The sequence below is a fragment of the Nycticebus coucang genome, chromosome X (assembly GCF_027406575.1).
Source record: "Nycticebus coucang isolate mNycCou1 chromosome X, mNycCou1.pri, whole genome shotgun sequence".
Lineage (NCBI taxonomy): Eukaryota > Metazoa > Chordata > Mammalia > Primates > Lorisidae > Nycticebus > Nycticebus coucang.
Window position 1 is genome coordinate 125,336,832 of NC_069804.1, and position 22,522 is coordinate 125,359,353.

Consider the following 22,522-nt stretch of genomic DNA (forward strand, 5'->3'; position numbering starts at 1 on the left):
GTATCCTCAATTGCATCAAATAACAAATAGGGAGCCAGAATTGGAAACCTAGTTCTTAAGGTGGACCCCTACGTATCTCTGAGACCTTTTCAATGGTTTCATGAAGTCAGAATTACTTCCATAACAATATTAATGTGTTATTTGCTATTTTCATGTGTTTAGAATTGTACTGGTAGTGCAAAAGAAATGGTGGGTAAAACTGCTGGTGCCTTAATATGAATTAAGCTAGTGACACCAAGTTGTACAAAATTTCATTGTATTCTTCCATCACTGTATAGTTTCAGGGAAAAAAAATTGCTGATTTTAATTAAGAATGACCTTGATGAAGCAGTAAAAAAATACTGTACTTATTAAATTTCAACCCTTTTTAATAACCCATGTGGCAAATGAGAAGTATATGAAGAACACTTCTGCTGAATGTTGATATAAGATGGTTGTCTTGAGGAAAAGCATCTATGCAATTAATTGTTATAGCTGAAAGAAGAACTAGCATTTTTTTTTTCATGGAATAAGATTTTTATTTGAAAGAATGACTGCTGGACACACTAGAGTTTTTCAGAATTGAGTATTTGGCAGATAATTTCTCAAAAATGGATGACTTGAGCCTTTCAAGTCAAGAAAAAAAAAAGATAGCATTTGCTACCAGTGATAAAATTTGAGCTTTCAAGTGAATATTGAAATTTTGGAAAGTTTGTATCCATCCCTGGGAACTTGACACTTTTCCAATACTTAAAGACTTTTCTTTTAAGGCTGGTAAAGATTATTAATGCCCGTGATTTTTTGATATTATATAATGAAATATATCAACATTTAGAACATCTAAAGTAGTGAACCAGTATATCCCAATGACCTATGCGTGATGATACAAAATAAAGCATGGATTTAATATCCTTTGAAAGTATAAGATAGACTAGTGGATTCTAATGTAACAGGATATAAAAAATTCATTCAAATAGTTTCTGATTCTATTAATACATTGCCACCAAACTTAAGAAACTACCACTTGCTGAGTTTTAGTGCAATGTCAAAGGAGAGAGATTGCAATTATCAGAAAATACTATTAAAATACTTTCCTGTAGTGAAGCTGCCTGTATGTGTGAGGATATGCATTTTCTTCACATAATTTAATGAAATGAGGCCAATGCAATAAATCAAATAAAAGCAGAGATGAGAATCTAGCTATCTTCTATTAAGGCAAGTGATAAAAGAGTTTTAACAACTGTAAAACAATGCCATTCTTCTCACTGATTTTGTTTTGGAAATTATAGCCATTTTTTGGTAGAGACAGTTATTTATGTTAACATGTCATAGGTTTATTATTGTTATTTTTAATAAATTCACACATAAATAATTTGAAATTTTGTCAATTTTAATTTCTAAGTAAGTATTGATAGATACAGCTCATATAAAGGAAAACTCTTTTCAGTCTTCAATAATGTTTAAAAATATAAAGGAATCTTGATTCCAAGAAGCTTGAGAATTGATGAATTAGACAACTAAAAAATAATTAGTGAATTTACTAAAGACACTTTTAGTGGAGATATAAATCTAAAAAATTGATTTTTATGAGATGAATTATAAATGGTGATGAGGAGCACATGAGAGTGATTATATAAGTTTGGCTGTAAAATCTGGGAGACAGTGTCCATCATTTAAATTAATTTGTAGATTAGAGAAAACATTTTTAAAAAATCAGTTCTGCAGTTCCTAAATTAATTTACAACTTTAGAGAGATCTCTGTCAAAATATACAGGCCTTCAGAGTAGAGCTAGGAAAGTTAATGCTAAAGTTCCTTTGGAATATTAAACTTTCAAGAATGTCTACACAATCTCTGAAAAACTAGTAATGAGTAGGGGCTAACCATATCAAAAAAATTGAAATATGCTTTGTTAGTAAGGCGTTCAGGGAGCAGAGGCTTCCTTGTGTTGCTGGTGGAAGTGCAAAATGGTTTTACCATTATCTACATATACTGTAGTACATTTACCCTTTGATCAACTCAACTTCTAAAAATTTATTCTGAATATAAACTTATAACAATATGAAACATACACACATGCATGTATACTCACATACGTGCTCAGAGAGAGATTATTATTTCTAGTAGAATTACTAATAACTTAAAAACATTGCAAACAAATTACATGATCTATTAAATTACAGGAGATCTGTTAAATAAAGTATGTTATATGTATTTACACAATCAGTACTTACTAGGGAGTGTAAAAAATAGCTTTCATATGAAAGCTATAACCCAATTATAGCCTAAGAATATGGGCAAAGGGGAAAAAGTAACCAATTGGATACTTTTTCTTCCATTCTTGAGATACTTTGCTAAGAAGAAAATGTTCCAGCTCCATCCATGTAAACATGAAAGAGGTAAAGTCTCCATCTTTCTAGTAATGTCTGATTTCAAGACTGGGGCCTGGGAAGTAAAAGGTGAGCCTGGCATAACTTATATCATAAAGGAAGAAAGTGCTCAAAAACTGATGAGACATATCAAAAGGAGTTCTCATTGGACAAATACAGGACAATTGGAGTATCAAAATAATTAAAGGCAGTAATTAGTCATATATGTTACACTGAGTACAAGAGAATCCAGAAGTCTCTACCAATATGAATAAATAAATAACAGAAAAAGAGTTGGAGGGAAAATACTTCTGTATAGTATAATGTTAACAAGTAAAGGCAGGAAGAATAATAAAGTGAGAAAAATTATCATTATATCACCTTACTAGTAAATAAATAGGGAAGATCACCAACGAATTCTAAATCCATTAGGTCAATTTATTGGGAAACAATTTATTAATTTCCAAATACATGGAGATTTGCTAGTTATCTACTTGGAAGTCATTTTCGTTTCAAAGAACATTCAGTTTATGATTCCAACCCTTTGAAGTGTATCAAGGATTACTTTATGACCAAATATGTAGTGAATTTTTATAAATATTTCTTGTGCAATCGGTGAGAATAAGTTCAATGAGTTCAGGTTTGTTTATTGTCTTCATACAGTCACTGAGAAATGTATTTTAAGATCTGACTTCATATTGTAGATTTGTCTATCTTTGCAGTTCTGTTTTTTATTTTTTGCTTTATAAATGTTGAAGCCATATTATTATGTACATACACATTTATTATGCTATGTTTTCTAGATGAACTAAATATTTCATCATTATAAAATGACTTTCTTTTGCTAGAATTTTTTTTTTGCCAAAAAAGTCAATTTTGACGAATACTAATAGAGGTACACAATCTTTATATTGGAAAGTTTGGATGGGATACCTTTATTTAACCTTTTAATTTCCTTATGCTTTATATATGCCTCTTGTAGTATATAGTTGGATTATTTTTTCCCTTCAATCTTTCATCTGTGGCCATTTTCCTTCAATCGATTAACAGCCTTTTAGTACTTCCTTAAGTAGGCATCCACTGTTGTTATATTCTCAAGGTTTTTGTTGTTCTGAAAATGTCTTCATTTCACCTTGATTCTAGAGGTATAATTTTGTGGAATTTATCAATCTACTTTCACATCCTTTTTCTCTTCTTGGCATTGACAATATCATTCCAACATCTTCTGGCTTTCAATGTTAGTGTCGAGAAAGCATTCATTCATCTTAATCTTCCAATTTTTAAAATTTCTTCAATTTTATTATGATGGGTCTATATGTTGATTGCTTTTTGTTTATTCTTTTTGAGACTTTTTGAGTTCTTCAAATGTTAGAATGTCTTTCATCATTTATAAAAGCCATTAGTTCTTCCAAGATTAATTTTCTGTTATTCTCTCTCCTTGCAGCACTCTTCTTAATTTATAATGTATCTTTTTCTTTTATGCACTTTTTCTCTGTTTTCTATTCTTTAAATTTTCCATGCTCCATTCATTATGACTTCTTCTTACCAATCTTCAATAATTCTGTCTTTAGCCATGTCTAATCTGCCACTGGGTTCCAATTATTTTTTAATATTATGCTAAAGCTCCAGATTTTCTAGTTGTTTCTTGAATCTTAATGTCACTCTTTATACTTTGTTGTTTCTTGCTGAAATGTTTAAGTTCAGCTTGCAATTTCCATGAAGACATTGAAAATAGTTGTTTATAGTCTATATCTGATAATTCAACTATCTGAAATACTTACTTTTATTTCTGTTATCTTTTATTGTCCCATATCTGGTTCATGTTGTATTGTTTCTTCATATATCTGCTTATCATTGTATTTCAATAAGTGCATTTGAAAATTATTGAAAGAAATAATTTGAAGCCAAAGATAATGTTTATTTTGCCTATACCAAAAATTAGAAACATGAACAATATGAAATTATCTTAATCCAATAATCAAGATTTTTCTTGGTTATGTAGATGACTTGAATCAGGGCTGAATTCCATGTCAAAGGTGGTTTACACTGGGTCCATCTTTATTCCTAGGTCTTTGAATCCCCAAACTAAATTAGGTTGGTTGGCTTCTTCCAGACTTTTTATTCCTACTTGGTTAGCCTTTGCTTGTGGGGCTGAAATGGGCTTCTCAACCTGTCAATCATATTATCAGGTGTGGAGATGCACTATTTGCAAAAGTCAAAAATCACAGTCATTTTTCCCGTATTTCTCTCTTCTGGATCTATTAAGTAATTCCTCACTACTTTATTAGCTTCTCAGTGCTTTTAATATTTTACCCTTATGCTTAATTGTCTTTAGCACAAGAGCTGTTGCAAATTACCTAGTATGTCAATACCAGAAGCTGATGCCCCTGACAGTCTAATTTAATTTGTATGTATTTCCTTTGTAAGCACCATTACAGCTGGCATCATTTTAAATTAGCTCTTTGGGATGGAGAAAGCAAAATCTGTGAACATTTGACTTTGTAAATCAAATTGTGCGTACAGATCCCTTTTCTTTTTTTTTTTTTTTGAGACAGTCTCACTTTGTCACCCTATGTAAAGTGCTATGGCATCACAGCTCACAGCAACCTCAAACTCTTGGATGCAAGCGATTTTCTTGCCTCAGCCTCCCTGGTAGCTGGGATTACAGGCGCCCACCACAATGCCTGGATATTTTATTGTTGCAGTTGTCATTGTTGTTTAGGTGGCTCTGGCTCAAGCTGGTCTCCAACCTGTGAGCAATCCACCTGCCTGCTCTCCCGGAGTGCTGGGATTACAGGTGTGAGCCACTGCTACGTATCCTTTTTAGAGGGGAGAAATTTCACATTTTATCCAAAGGTGTCTGTGCTATATACAAATAAATCTATAATTAGACACTCTAAAAAATTTTAAATAAATTTGTTTGCACAATAAACCGAGTCAAAATATTTAGAGAATATCAGTTAAAGATTGTATAGTAGTCTTGATTTTGTTTTAAGCTTTACCCAAGTCTTACAAAACTGTAAGTTTGGACAGAAATTATTTGATGGACACAATTTAAGCTCCAACTGGAAGGGAAAAAAGGATGATGTAAAATCCTTGAATTCTAACTGTTTAAATTTTTCGATGTTACTATTATTAGCATTGCTAAAGCATTCATGAATATTGCAAATATAAGCAATAACATGATCATCCCCCTCCTTAAATTCCTCCAAATCCTTAAAGAAACCAATAGCTTTTTGTCTCTTTTTGTTTAAACGGAGTCCAAGGAGACAATTAAAACTGAGGGAAAATAATATATTTTATGCTTAATAAAAGCATAAATTTAGAAATGTTGTGCCATAATATTTAGATTGCATTATTAAATTTTCCACCCAATTAGAATAAAAATATTAAGGTTAATATTTTTTGGTGTGTGTGTGTATATATATATATCTTTTCTAAGAATTAAATGTTATACTTTTGATATATATTTATTTTTGAGACAGAGTTTCACTTTGTAGACCTGAGTAGAGTTCTCTGGCAGCATCAGCTCACAGCAACCTCAAACTCTTGGGCTCAAGCGATCCTCTTGCTTAGCCTCCGGAGTAGCTGGGACTGCAGGCCTCTGCCACAAAACCCGGCTATTTTTAAAGAGGGGTTTTGCTCTTGCTCAGGCTGGTCTGGAATTTGTGAGTTCAGGCAATCCATCCGCCTAGGACTCCCAGAATGCTAGGATTACAGGCGTGAGCCACCGAGCCCGGCCTTATATTTTTGAAATGTAGACTTTTAACTTTTATCTTTGTCATCTGCGAAAGCATTTTAAATATCTCAAACATTTTTCATCTGTGTGGCAGAATTCACTGGCATACTAACCTATAAAATAACTTAGCAGCATAAATGGAAACTTTATATTCATGTATTCACACATATTACACCTTTTTCATTATTGTTAACCTAAATATCAGATATATAGGTTAAGAATAATTGTTAAAACAATCCCGATTGAACGCAATGTTACCAGTCGATGTCTGTACGTTGTTCACAGTACATAATCCGAAGATATTGAGCATAGCCGCTGCAATTCTATGGCCAAAGGTATAATTACCTATTGATATTGCCCAAACGATAGCAATCTTCATGATGGCCTTAGTCCGCGAATTGAAACGGCTATGCTCAATAGGATTACGTATTGCTACATACCGGTCCAGCGATATAGCGCAGAGGTGCATGATGGACGCTGTTGAAAATAAAACATCTAAAGAAATCCAGACAGGGCACAAATATCTAGGTAGTGGCCAGACATAATCTGAAAGAGAACAGAGAGAAGACAAGAACATGTTATACAAATTTTACTGACTATAAACTAAAATTTTAATTTACCTATTTTTTTCTCATAGTCTACAAGAACTTGTAAAGAAAGAGAAATCTCTGGGTGGCACCTGTGGCTCAAGGAGCAGGGTGCCGATCCCATATACCAGAGGTAGTGGGTTCAAACCCAGCCCCAGCCAAAAACCAAAGGAAAAAAAAAAGTAAAATCTAAGAAGCATTATTTTTCATAGCCATGGTGATGATGATGATGTGATACCTTCAGTGTTAACAATTTTTTATTGAGATACAGTTTACGTAACATAAAATTACTTTAAAGTGTACAATCCAATGGCATTCAGTACATTCAAAATATTGCACAACCATCACTTGTCCCTAGTTCTGATACATTACATCACTCCAAAAGGGAACCAAATACTCATTAAGCAGTCTCCCTTTTTTCCCCTCTTCAGCCCCTGACAAGCTCTAATCTGCTTTCTGCCTTTATGGATTTATCTAATTTGAATATTTCATATGAATGGAATAATACATTTTTTGTCCTTTTGTGTCTTGCTTCTTTGACTTTGTATAATGTTTTTGAGCTTCATCCATTTGTAACATGTATCAGTACTTCATTCTTTTTTTATAGCTGATGCTGTGACCAGTTGAAAAATTTTGGATGCTCTTGTAAACAGAATTATTTTCTTTATTTTATGGACTGTTTATTGCTCTGTATAGAACTACAGCTGATGTGTATGTGTTGATGTTCTATCCTGCAATTTTACTGAATTCATTACATCTATTTTGAGGTAGGGTTTCTTTGAGATTTTCCATATATAAGAACATGTCATCTGTGAATAGAGAATATTTTATTTCTTCTTTTCCACTTTTCCTCTCTTTTATTTCCTTTCTTTGTCTAATTGCTTTAAATGGTATTTCCAATGCAGTGTTAACTAGAAGTACTGAAGGGAGTCATCCTTTTTTTTTTTTTTTTTTCCTGGCCTTAGAGGGAAAATTTTTGGTCTTTCACAAATGAGTATGCTAACTGTGGGTTTTCATAAATGTCGTGTCAAGGAAGTTTCCTTTTATTCCTAGTTTGTTGAGTTGTTTCTTTTTTATCATGAAAGGGAAATGAATTTTGGCAAATGCTTTTTTTCTCCATCAATTGAGATGATTATGTGCTTTGTCCACCTTCAGTCTATTAATGTGAATGATTACATTGATTAATTTTTCATGTTGAACCACTCTTGAATTTCTGAGACAAGTCACATTTGGTCATGGTGCATAATATAGTGCTGAATTTAATTCACCAGTATTTTATTGAGGATTTTTGCATACATATATATTTATAAGTGACATTAGTCTATAATTTTCTCTTGATGACTTTATTTGGATTTGGTATTGAGATGATGCTGGTCTCATAGAATATGTTACAAAGTTTTCCTTTATCTTCAATTTTTTAGAAGAGTTTGAGAAGGATTGGTATTAACTCTTTAAATGTTTGGTTAAATTCAAGAATGAACCCATCTGGTCTTGGGCTTTCCTTTTGGGGAGGCTTTTGATTGCTGATTCAATGTCTTCACTTGTTATCGGTAGCTTTAGATTCTGTATTTCTTCTGGAGCCACTTTTGGAAGTTTGTGTATTTTTAGAAACTTTTCTATTACATCTAGATTATTTAATTTGTTGTACAATTGTTCATCATACTGTTTTCTAATCTTTTTAATCTCTGAAGGTCAGTGATAATTCCTCCATTGTCATTTCTGATTTTAGTATTTAATGTCTTCTATCTTTTTGTTCCTTAGCCACCCTAGCTAAAGGCTTGTAAATTGTTTTCTTTAAAAAAAACTTTTGGTTTTTTAAATTGTCTTTATTTTTTTTCCTATTCCCTATTTTGTTTATTTTCACTTTAACCTTTATCATTTTCTTTCTTTTGTTTGTTTAAGATTTCTCCCTTTCACTAGTTTCTTATGGTACAACAATAGGCCATTCATTTGGTGTCTTTCTAATTTTTATTTTTTTATTTTATAACTTTTTAATTATTTATTTATTTTTTAAATTAAATCGTAAACACATAGATCATATATACATCAATGCATTTATGGGGTACAATGTGCTTATTTCATATAGAATTAGGAATGCTTATATCACACTGCTTAATATATACCTCATCTAGTTTACTTAATTATTGTGTTAAGACATTTATACTCTATACTAATAGATCTAACATGTACCCTTGAATTATGTACCATAGGTGTGATCCCACCATTCACCCTCCCTCCGTCTGACCTCCACCCTCCCTTCCTATCTCTCCCTCCTCCCTCCTTCTTCGTGGGCCATAGTTGTGATCTATTCTTCATATGAAAGTGTGAGTGATTGTAAATTGATTTCATAATAGTACTGAGTACATTGGATATTTTTTCTTCCATTCTTGAGATACTTTACTAAGTAGGATATGTTCCAGCTCCATCCATGTAAACGTAAAAGAGGTAAAGTCTCCATCTTTTTTTAAGGCTGCATAATATTCCATGGTATACATATACCAGAATTTATTAATCCATTTATGCATCCATGGGCATTTGGGCTTCTTCCATGATAAGGCTATTATGAATTGAGCTGCAATGAACAATCTGGTGCAAATATCTTTGTTATACAGTGACTTTTGGTCTTTTGGATATACACCTAGTAGAGGAATTGCAGGATCAAATGGAAGGTCTACTTTTAGATCCCTGAGTATTCTCCATACTTCTTTCCAACAGAGATATATTAGCTTGCATTCCCACCAGCAGTGCAGAAGTGTTCCCCTTCTTCCACATCCATGCCAACATCTGTAGTTTTGGGATTTTGTTATGCGAGCCACTCTTATGGGAGTTAGATGATATCTCAAAGTGGTTTTGATTTGCATTTCTCTGATGATTAATAATTTTGAGCATTTTTCCATGTGTCTGTAGCCATGCACCTGACATCTTTAGAGAAGCTTCTGTTCAAGTCCCTTGCCCGCAATGAAATGGGATTACTTGTTCTTTTCTCGTTAATTAGTTTGAGTTCTCTGTGTATTCTGTTTATCAAACCTTTGTCAGAAGCATAACCTGCAAATATCCTCTCCCATTCTGAGGGCTCACTAGTAAACAATCAATGGGTAAAAGAAGAAATTATAAATGAAATTCAAAAATATTTTGAGAAGAGCAAAATAAAAACTTGGCATATCAAAAATTATGGGGTACCTCAATAGCAGTGCTCAGAAGGAAGTTTATAGCTATAAATTGTTCCACTTAAAATTAAGAAAAACTTTAAATGGAACAATTTACAGCTATAGTATACAGTTTAAAGTCTTTCTTAATTTTAAATGGAACAATTTACAGCTATAATATACAGTTTAATTTTTTTCTTAATTTTATTTATTTATTTTTTTTTTAATTTTTTCTTAATTTTAAATGGAACAATTTACAGCTATAAATTTCCTTCTGAGCAGTGCTTTCAAGGTACCCCATAAGTTTTGATATGCCAAGTTTTTATTTTGCTCTTCTCAAAATATTTTTGAATTTCATTTGTAATTTCTTCTTTTACCCATTGATTGTTTACTAGTTCACTTTTTAATTTCCACATATTTGTGAATTTGTTGTTTTTTGTTCTATTCCTTATTTCTAGTTTCATTCCATTGTGGAGAAGATACTTTCAATAGTGATCTTGTTAATTTATTTATGTTTGTTTGGCAGTTGAACATACAGTCCATCCTAAAGAATGTTCCATGTGCAGTTGAGAAAAAATGTGAATGTTTTTATTGGATGGAATGGTCTATATTTCCATTATAATTAGTTGCATGATAGTGTTGTTCAAATCCTCTATTTTTCTTATTGATCTTATGTCCAGTTGTTCTGTATATTATTGAAAATGGGATATTGACACCTTCAAATATCATTAGAGTTATGTCTTTTTTTTGCCTCCAATTCTTTTAGTTTTTGCTTCCTGTATTTGTTGGCCTCTATTGTTAGGTACATATATGTTTATAATTGTTATATTTTCTTGGTGGTTTTAAACTTTTTTCAATGAATAATGCTCTTATTAAACTTTACGCCACTCTAGCTCTCTTTTGGTTATAATTTGCATGGAATATATTCCATCTTTTTATTTTCAATATACGATGTCCTTAGATCTAAAGTGAGTCTCTTATTTTTTTATATATTTTTTTTATTAAATCATAGCTGTGTACATTGATATGATCATGGGGCATCATTCACTAGCTTCACGGTAAAGTGAGTCTCTTATTGACAAAATATATGTAGATCATATATTTTCATCCACTTTGCTGGTCTCCCCTTTTTAACTGGAAGATTTAATTCATTCACATTTAAAATAATTACACGTAAGAAAGGAGGTACTTTTACCATTTCTGTATGATATATATCATATCATTTTCTCTGTTATTACCATCATTTGTGATTAATTGATATCTGTAAGGTGTTATTTGATTCCTTTTATATTTCTTTTTTGGTATATTATTTTAGTTTTTTCCTTAGTGGGTATGCAGGATATTATAATTATCATCTTTCTTTTACAATAATCAACTTTTAATTATATACACTTAGTTTCTATTGTATACAAAAATTTTGTTTCTTTGCATCTTTTTACCCTTTCATGTTGTTATTTTTACAAATTTTATCTTTATAAATCTGCTGCTCATTAACTAGATTTATAATTATTTTTCATTCATTTGCTTTTACATGAAATAGGAAATCAAAAGAAGATTAACAAATCAATAATAGAATTCTACTGGATTTTGCTTTTGACTTCGTAGATAGCTTTGTTCTTCTTTTCTTTATATGCTTTCATAGTATTGTCTGGCATCCTTTCTTTTAATCCTGAAGGATTCCGTTTAGAAATGTCTTTAAGATAGGGCCACTAGTGATGAACTCCTTCAGTTTTTATTTAACAGAGAATGTTTTAATTTCCTCATTTTTGAAGGATAGTTTCACCAGATATAGAGTATTTTTCGGGAAATTTTCTTTTTCTTTCAGCACTTTAAATATGTCACATCACTGCCCTCTGGCTTCCAGGGTTTCTGAAGAGAAATTTACTGTCAATCTTGTTAAAAATCCTTTGTATGTGATTAGATGCATGTCTCTTGAAGCTTTAAAGATTCCCTTCTTTTCTTTCAACAGTTGGACAACGTGTCTTGGTTTGGAGATCTCAGAGTAATTCCTGATTAGAGTTCTTTAAACTTTCTAGCTGTCTTTCCACAAAGTTGGGAAGTTCGGAGCCATTATTTCTCTACATATTTTCTCTGATTCTTTTTTCTCTCATCTCTGGGAATTTCACTGTGAATGTGTTTGGCACACTTCATAGTGTCTCATGTCTCTTAGGCATTGTTCACTTTTCTTCATTCCTTTTTTCTTTCTGCTTCTCAGACTGGATAATCACAATTAACCTATATTTATATTCTCTAATTCTTTCTTTTGTCTGCTCATTTATGCTGTTGAATCCCTTTAGTGAATTTAATTTCAGTTTAGCCCCCAATTGATTTCATAATAGTACTGAGTACATAAAATACTGTTTAGCCCCCAAGTTTCTATTTGGTTCCTATTTATAGTTTTATTCCTTTAATAATATTCTGTATTTATTAAGACATCATTCTTCTGATTTCCTTTAATTATTTTTCCATAGTCACCTTTAGTTTTTAAAGCATAATTAAGACCATTGATTTAAAGCATTTGAACATTCATACAATGTCTGGGCTTCTTCATGATCAGTTTCTATTAATTTCTTTTCCTTTAAATGGGTCACACTTTTCCAGTTTCTTTGCATGCCTTTTAATTTTGGCGAAACTTGGACATTTTGAATATTATAATGTGGCAACTCTATAAGTTAGATTCCCTTTCCTTCCTAAAGTTAGTCGTTGCTACTTATTATTGGTTGCTTTTGTTTGCCTGTTTGGTGTCTTTTTAAAACTATTTTTATAAAGTTTGTTCTTTTTGTTTAGTGTGGCCATGGAATTCAGCATTCTGTCAGTTTAGTGGTCTCCTAGGGGTTTTAAAGAAGTTTCTTAAATACTTGTAGGCAAAGAAAAAAAGAATAAATACTTCTTAGTCTTTGCAGATTGGCTTTGTTTGGGGCTCTCAGTTCAGTGCTTAGTGAAGCTGTTTATAATTCTGCTTTAGCTTCAGCTTTATGCTTGCACAGAGCCTTAGAAGCTGAAGGTCAGACCACCCATTGGGGAAAGAATAATACATTATGCCCCTTTTGCTAAGCATTCTGATAGCCCCAGCCTTTTCCATTCCATGTTATACACATGTGCCTTAAAAATATCGTCTTATTTCTCAACATATCTCCTTTCACAACCTCTTTCTTCCCAGGCTGACATTCAGTCCCTCTCTAGTTTGTCTGGTCTGTTGTTACTTGTCCCAGACTAGTTCAATGTTTGTGCCTTTTAATTCTTTTGGCAAACCCCACCCAGAATGTCACTTGAGCCCTGGAAATGTTCTGAGTCAGACAAAACAAAGGCAAATTATTGTGCCAGTTCTTTAGGGAGCCATCAGAGAAGTCTAAAACAACCAGCACACTTATTTGAGGAAAAGGTCTGTATTGCTCCCTCTGGCACTAAGAACTTACACTAGAAGTGCAGACTTCTATCCTCAAATTAGCTGCTGATCTTGGGCTGAGGGTATGGTAGCAGGCAACTTCAAATACCATGGTGCTCTTATATCACAAAGCAGTGGTTTCTTATTTCATTAAGCATTCCATTGTTTGTTTTAAATTTTATTATATTTCTGAGTTTTATAGGAGTTGACTCTGACAGCTTTTTCCACATCATTTTATTGCTCTTGTGGAAGGATAGAAACTAGAGTTCCCGCTAACATAAGATTATTTTTATATTACTCATTTTTTCCTTAATTTACCCTGTTATTCATTTGCTTACTCTTTGCCAAAGATTTTGTTAGCTACTGGAAATAAATATTACTAATGTGGCCAAAACTCTTGTTATTCCTACTTATATCTGCCAAATGAAATCCTGCTGCCATTTTGATGATAGTCTTCATGTGCATTATGTTTGACTCTAGGCTGGTGTCAAGTTTGACAAAACATTCCAAATATGTTGCTTTTACTATTGGTTTTCTGAGTAAAGAGTTGAGATCTAAGTTGTATTCCATAGTGCTAAGGTTTTCACATGGGAGCATTATTCCCAGTCAAATGTTTCTGTAATGACATTTCTTACAGATCCAGCAACTGAATCAGGCAAAAAGTCAACTCTTTTATCTGCTACTGGATGAATTGTTTCATGATATGTGCTATTTAGTCTGTTAGGGTTATTAGTGTGAACTATCTTAGGTACTGGCTTCCACTCCTCTGAGACTTTGTTAGTCATGACTACTTTACATGGTAAATAACGAATGCAGAACCTTCTTTTCTCTTTGTTTCTTTGTTTCTTTCTTTCTTTGTTTGTTTCTTTCTTTCTTTCAAAGAGTCTTATTTTCTTAAGGAAGTAAGGCAAAAGAAGGTAGAGTCTGGCTATTGAAATATTTTACAAGGATAATCAGTATCCTTCCTTTGGACAATTTGGTTACTTCAAGAAAGGGCTGAAGGATCTGTCATGCCACAGATTGATCAACTGGTGCTTCATGATCCTAAGAGACATTTGTGGTAAAAAGGCAGCTGTGATCAAACTACCCTATTTTTAAGGTAAATGTTGTTGATAAATAGTAAGGGATCTTGCACAGTCGATTATTCTTCAATTTCGATGTCCCGTCACTCCTGGAACACTCTTGTTTTGGTTGGCTGCATCCTCAACCTTCACCAAAATATAATATGCCCTTAGAATATCTATTAGAGGCAGTAACATTTTCATCTTTCTACTATAGCTGGTGCTGATGCAATATGCATAAATTCCTGGATGTTTGGGTAATGCAATTTTCTTAGACAAATCATTAGAATTCAAATATATAATATTTAGTTTTGCCATGAATTTATAAATTTATGTACTTCAGGGGTGAATTTGAGGAATTTCTATTTTTATTTGATTTTTTTTTGCTTTTTATTTTTGGAGAAACTTTTAATCCTTATTTTTTCAAATGGTTTTTGTCTCTATACTTTCTCTTTTGCCTGCTAGGTCTCAAATTACATTTATGTTGGAATGTTTGCATTATTCCACAGATTCCAGAGAGTGCATTCTTTTCCTTCTCAATGATCTTGAATTTGGTCAACTTCTATACACCTATTTTTATTTTTTTTTATTAAATCATAGCTGTGTACATTATTGTGATCATGGGGCACCATACATTAGTTTCATAGACCGTTTGACACATTTCCATCACACTGGTTAACATAGCCTTCCTGGCATTTTCCTAGTTATTGTGCTAAGACATTTACATTCCACATTTACTAAGTTTCACACCTATTTTTAAATCGAGTGACCATTACATTTTCCACCATTCTATTATTAAGCCCATCCAGGGAATTTTTTTTTATTTTATGTATTTTAGCTTTCAAATTTCCATGAAATTATTTTTCTAGCTTTTATTTATCTTCTGAGGTTTCCCATTTTCAATAACTATTAGCATATTGTATTTTATGCCTTCGACATAAATATAATACCAGCAATAAAATACTTCTCTCTGAATTTTAACATCTGAGTGTTTCCAGGATAGATCTCTGAATGTGTGTGTTAGTTGTGTGTGTGTGGGGTGAATGGGTTATATTTTTTTGTTTCTTCTTATAGTAAAAAATTTTAGATTATAACTCTAAACATTATGAATGTTATATTATTGATATGTTGAATCCTATTATGTTGTTCCAAAGAGTGTTAGTGTTTTTGTTTATCCAGGCCATCAGCTTGGTTGGATGGAAATTGCACCCTCTGTCTCTCTCTAGAGCTACAGCTCAAATATCACTTCTGTTAATTTATCATTTATTAGACTGTTTGAGTAATGACCCAGGCAAGGTTTATAAGTCAGCTAAAGGTTTAGGTAGAGGTTATGATTTCCCAGAGAAGAATTAGTGGTTCCCTCTTTCTATCTTTATCTTTACATAGATGTTCTTTCATCTTCTATTTTTGAGATTTCCTTATGTTCATTAGACCACAAAACTAAAGATTTTTTTCCTCTTAACAATTTTTTTTATTAAATCCTAATTGTGTACATTAATGCATTTATGGGGTAAAATTTGCTCAGAATAATGGGCGAATTTATGTGATCCAAGCAAATACTAGATGATAAACATATGAAAAGTTTGGAGGAAGTTGTATAGCAAAGAAAATTTAGAACACTTTCCATAGGGGAGGTCAAAGTGAGATAAAATCTTACTTTCAGAGTCATAAATTATGCATAGTGTTGCAAAAGACATTTATATATGTTCATTCATTCATTTAAAGGTTAAATGATTTTTAATAACTCCAGAAATCACAGGCACCCTCAATAGTGAAAAATCAAAGACTGAATAGAAGAGACTCTAATCTTTCAGTTCTACTATTCAAAGAAAATATAAAAGGGCTTTATTCCTATGAAGTGTTGTTGCTAATCTTTGCCTTGGAGAAAAGAATAATAGTCCAGTATACTGATAATATACTTAAAAGAAATGGGAATGTAGGGCAACTGTACAGTAATTCCAAACATAGAACTTGAAAATAAGAAGTTATGAATGATCCCTTTAAGTTAACATATATGAAAAAATGACTAGCCATAAAAATGTTTAAAAGTTTCTCAATATCTTTAATAAAACAATATAGTGTCAATAGCAAAGCTTAAAAATCACTGTAAAAAGGAGACTAGAGAAAATGGCTTTCATTATTATAGATGTAAAGTTACAAAGGAAATACAATCAATAAGTGTCCAGTAAAGTAGCAAAAGAATAATATACCAGGAAAAAACATTCATTATTCTCAGAATCCATGCATGATTTAATTTCATGAAATATACCAGTATAATCCCTTATACTGTATTAATATTTGCAAGAAAATTTCACAATCTTTTTATATTGAAGAGTAATTTGATTAAATTCAGAAGCAGTTCCTAATTAAAGTTTTAATCATATAGGGATAAAAGGTACTTCCTTAAATTTGATAAAGGCAATTGATCGAGAATTAACAACATATATATTCAATAATGCAGTAAATATATTTTAATTACATTAAGTTTGGACAAGATGCCAGCTTATGCCATTACTCATTATCATTATTTTATTAATTTTCACTGAGGATATGAATTAACTTGTATACGTTCGGAAAAGAAAGGATAAAATACCCTCTTATTTATAGGTGATATGACAGTAGGCCTAAAAAACCTGAAACTATTCTAAAAACAATACTGGATTTTCTAGAAGAATATTATAGGCTGACTGGATACAAGATAAATATAAAATAGCTTAGGGGTTAGACTAGTCTAAGAACAGTGTTAGAAATGGAAAAAAGGAAAATAGTTCATTTGCAGCGGTGACAGAATTGATTAAATAATTTTATTAAAACTTTACCAAGATAGGTACAAGTCCTCTATTTAAAAATAACCATGAATTCTTATGGAAAGATATAATTTACATCTAAACAAATTAGATGTCATGCAAAGACTATTTTCTTTGGATGGGAAAACATAGCTTCAAATATATTTACTTGTAATATGAAATATGTAAGAAAAACTAACATCAATCATATACAGATTCTTTGAGTAAATAGAGGGATTATTTCCCAACATACTGCATAATAAAATTTGAAGATGTGTCATATTAAACAAACAATAGAGAACATTGTTTGTGAATAAGTCAATATATGCACAAAGTTTTTTCAACATGATTCATGATAAAATAAATTTCATCAAACTAGGATTAGATGATAAATTCCTTAATTTTCTAAACAATATCTATCAAATATTTATAGCATATGTTATATTAATAGCTAACAGTTAATCCTTGAATTTCAAGAGATGAGAAAGTCCACTATTACAACATCTATTGTGCATTGTGTTGGAGTTACTTATTAGTGTGCTATGAAACTAAAATAAATAAAGATCTATAGAACTTTAAAAAATGAAAACATGGTCATGTACATACAAAAATAAAACAACTTTATAGGCAGATCTTGAGTCTTAATAAATGAGTTTAAAAAGGTTGTTGGATAAAAAGTTCACATGTAAAAATTTAGCCAATTTTAATTAAAGAACAGCATAACGTGGTAAAATAACTTTTTTAAAAAACAGAGTTATCACTGAAAAGTCCTATAGCTGTGGCAAAGCTGAGTAAGCACATTTCAAACTTGTGGACATATACATGAGGCATGTAACTGAGGAATATGAAAAGTAAATAAAGGTAAGCTGATTGGATAAGAAAATCAAAATTAAAAAATGACTAATACAAAAATAATTTTCCTGTTTTGATCACTATATTCATAGTATACTATGAATTGATACTATATTCATAGTATAGCCTGAAGCTTGGTGGCGTAATTCCTCCTGATTTATTTTTATTTTTGAGTAATATCTTGGCTATTCGAGGTTTTTATGATTCCATATAAAACAAAGTACTATTTTTTTCCATATCTTTAAAGTATGACAGTGGTGCCTTAATAGGGATTGCATTAAATCCGTATATTGCTTTAGGTAGTATGGACATTTTAACAGTGTTGATTCTTCCAAGCCACGAGCATGGTATGTTTTTCCATTTGTTAACATCTTCAGCTATTTCCTTTCTCAGAGTTTCATAGTTCTCTTTATAGAGATCTTTCATGTCCTTTGTTAGGTAAATTCCCAAATATTTCATCTTCTTTGGCACTACTGTAAAAGGAATAGAGCCCTTGAATATTTTTTCAGCTTGACTATTGTTGGTATATATAAAAGCTACTGATTAGTAAGAATTGATTTTGTATCCCAAAATGCTGCTGTATTCTTTGATCATTTCTAAGAGTTTTGTAGTTGAGTCCCTGGGGTTTTCCAAGTATAAGATCATATCATCTGCAAGTTAGATATATGGAACAGAATAAAGAACCAAGAGATGAACCCAACCACTTATCATCATTTGATCTTTCATAAGCCCATCAAAAACATAAATTAGGGGAAAGATTCCCTATTTAACAAATGGTGCTGGGTGAATTGGCTGATGACTTATAGAATACTGAAACTGGACCCTCACTTTTCACCATTAACAAAAATTGATTCTCACTGGATACAAGATTTAAACTTAAGACATGAAACTATAAAGATAACATGGAGAGAGTGCAGGCAGGAGAAACACTTCAAGAAATTGGCCTGGGAGAATATTTTATGAGGAAGACCCCCTGGGCAGTTGAGGCAATACCATAAATATATTACTGGGATCTGATCAAACTAAAAAGTCTCTGCACAGCCAAGAACACAGTAAGTAAAGCAAACAGACAGCCCTCAGAATGGGAGAAAATATTTGCAGATTATATTTCTGACAAAGGTTTGATGACTAGAATCCACAGAGAACTCAAACTAATTAATAAGAAAAGAACATGTGATCCCATTTCCTTGTGGGCAAGAGACTTGAACAGAAGCTTCTCTGAAGAAGACATGTGCATGGCCTACAGACACATGGAAAAATGCTCATCATTAATCATCAGAGAAATGAAAATCAAAACCACTTTGAGATATCATCTAACTCCAGTAAGATTAGCCCACATCACAAATTCCAAAACTATAGATGTTGGTGCGGATGTGAAGAGAAGGGAACACTTCTGTACTGTTGGTGGGAATGCAAGCTAATACATTCCTTTTGGAAAGAAGTCTGGACAACACTCATGGAACTAAAAGTAAACCTGCCATTTGATCTTGCAATTCCTCTACTAGGTATATATCCAGATGACCAAAAATCATTTTGCACCAAAGATATTTGCACCAGAATGTTTATTCCTGCTCAATTCATAATTGCCAAGTCATGGAAGAAGTCCAAGTGCCTATCAACCCTTGAATGGATTAACAAACTGTGGTATATGTATACCATGGAATATTATGTGTCTGTAAAAAAGATGGAGACTTTACCTCTTTTATGTTTACATGGATAGAGCTGGAACATATTCTTCTTAGTAAAGTATCTCAAGAATGGAATAAAAAGTATCCAATGTACTCAGTACTATTATGAAACCCACACTTTTATACGAATGATAAAACACAACTATAACCCAGAATGAAGGAGGAAGAGGAAGGTAAGGGAGGGGAGGGGGCAGGCTGGATGGAGACAGGGTTTTCGGGGTATCTCATCTATGGTGCATATTGCAAGGGTACATGTCAAATCTATTAAGAGTAGAGTATAAATGTCTTAACACAACAAGTGAGGTGAAGGCTATGTTAACCAGTTTGATGTAAACACTCCAAACTGTATATAAAATCAGCACATTGTACCCTATAAATGCATTAATATATGCACTTATGATTTAATAGAAAAAATAATTTTCCTGTCTCCTTTCACCTCTCTTGCCTTACTGTAGTATAACCAAAATTCTTAGAACAATGCAGTGGTTTTGTAGAGAGAAACTTCCAAGAAAAATAATCTCTTCCCAGAGAACAGAGAGAATAGGGCTAAGATAGAGAGAAGGTTTCTTTGTTTCTCTTTTTCTATCATGGTGTGACTAAGGCACGCATCAATCACTAGGCTGACAACCTATTATGGTAACACCAAGAGAAGCCTTGCAGGTAACTAAAATTTTGAGAGAGAAAAAAAATCCTTCTCTCTGACCAGATGAACTAGAAAGAGCAGCCCATGAAATCTGAAGAATGTGGAGGGTGTCCTCAGTAATTTTTTTCTCTTTCAGTCCTCTCACTATTTTGCCCCTGAGGCAGATACCATTCCCAGAAGTACACAACAAACATAAAGAATCTAAAAATGTGACTTTCTCTTTCTCACTACAGTGTTAGTAAATGGAGCCTCTGGAACTGTAAACTGTGGGAAAATAGAGGAGATTAAGAGGCTTGAGAAGTAAGTCACCTAAATCTTGGAGTTATACATAAGCTTCCCATATGTAGAAGTGACCGGAAGAATTATAACAAAAACTTGAGAATTGGGCTACAATATAGACCACTGTTCATGTCCCTAACCGCCACCTGGATGATATATATGAGGCAGGTCTAAGTAGTATTCCAGATGCTTTGAAAACCAAGCTGACATTGGAAACAAAGCTCATAGAAGGAGGGCTGGGACTGAATCTAACCACATCGTTTGCCTATTTAAGAAATCAAAATTATCAAGAGATAATGACTCAAAATCAGGAGTATTCTCAGAAAAAAAGGGCGTAGTAGGGAAATCTGGGAACTGTCTATCCCCAGAAACATAAAAAAAAAAAAAAAGACAAAACTGTTAGAATCAAGTTTAGTAGAACTCTAGGAGATAGTCAAAGTTTTACAGTAACCAAGCAAACACTTCTTCAAGAGAAAGTTAAATAAAACATTGTAGGTCTTCATAGCATTTTAACTTATCCCTAACCCACTGCCTTCTCTTGTGTAGTGGCAGTGTCAATAGAGCAGCTCACATTCCCAGTGTGGATATCTCATCCTAGAAAGAACATTATGGAAATTTCCCCCAAGGTACTGAACATGTCTGTTTTGATATGACTGTGGTTTTCCTAAGAACTATGACAAGGGACTTCCCTTTGTTTCACTTAGCTCAGAACTCTGTTAAGGTAGAGTGGTTACATGGAGGATGTCCCATCAAAATAATTAAAGAAAAGTGAACAAGCCCCTGCCAGATGGGGCAAAAAATATTTGTGGAAAACAATGGGCACACTGAAAGCCTGGTAGGAAAATCCAGAGAGTGATATTTTTGGGGTGTAAGGGTTTTGTAAAGGTTTCACGTATTTTGGGAACTCCCCACATATTGAAAGCCATGTATATGTTAGGGTAGAATGTATGCTTATAAAAGAACTAAAAAGACCCTAAGCTTCACCTCTGGCCAATATTCTTATTTGGTGAAAGCAACATGTGTAGCTAAGATACAATTGTAAAAAGCCTAAGTATAAGGCGTAACTCAATGCAGAGCAAATATGAAAAGATATGGTATTGTGGTTTGAAAGTTTTTGCTCCCGCAAAATTCATATATTGAAAACTAATCATCAATGTGACAATGTGAGGAGATTGGGCCTTTCGGAGGTGACTGAGTCATAAGGACAGAGCCCTCATAAATGTGATTAGTGCTCTTATAAAAGAGACCCAAGAAAGACCCCTCTTCCCCCCTATCATGTGAGGACACAGTAAGAAGTCATCATTTATGAACAAGGAAATGGGCCCTCAACAGACACCAAATCTCCTGGTAACTTGATCATGGACTTACCAGCCTCTAGGACTATGGGAAGTAAATTTCTGTTCTTTATACACCACCTGGTTTCTGGTATTTTGTTACAGAAGCTTGAACTAAGGTGCTTGTACATTTGTCTTTCTTGTTGTTCCTTATCTCTCTCTCTTTCTTTCTTTCTTTTTTTTTTTTTGACTCCAGAAGTTTAATAAAATCTCTTTCAAACCACTAGCTAAGTTCCAAGCTAAATGAGCTGACATCAGAAAACATACATGAAAAAGATTACAGTTTTTGTTACAATTATTTTGAAATATCACTAAATAAAACAACAACAACCATAGAAAACGCCAATTAAAAATTGTAGGGAGAGAAGGAGAATCTAATTTTTCCAAGTGACCATATCGTAATGTTCAAAATGACCATACAATAAAATTTTAGGGGCATGGAAAAAAAATAAGAAAGTATTGCTCATTAACAGCAAGAAAATGAATTAATTGAAACCATACAAGAGGAAGCAAAACATTGGACTTACTAGGCAAATACTTTATTTTTTTAGACAAAGACTAAATAAACAATTTTAAATGTGCTCAAAGACCTAATGGAAACTTGGAGAATGATACCAGTAAAAGGATAGAAATTATAAACAGGAACAAATTAAAGTTTGGAGTGGAAAATACAATA

General features: G+C 32.5%; 1 protein-coding gene across 1 annotated transcript in view; it reads right to left on the reverse strand.

Annotated features, from left to right (window-relative positions):
* Positions 1-22,522, reverse strand: part of HTR2C (5-hydroxytryptamine receptor 2C) — a 350,577-nt gene that overhangs the window by 127,143 nt on the left and 200,912 nt on the right. Inside the window, exon 5 of the mRNA XM_053581136.1 lies at positions 6,431-6,631. Coding sequence (XP_053437111.1) covers positions 6,431-6,631 — 201 coding nt within the window. The remainder of the gene's footprint in view (positions 1-6,430; positions 6,632-22,522) is intronic.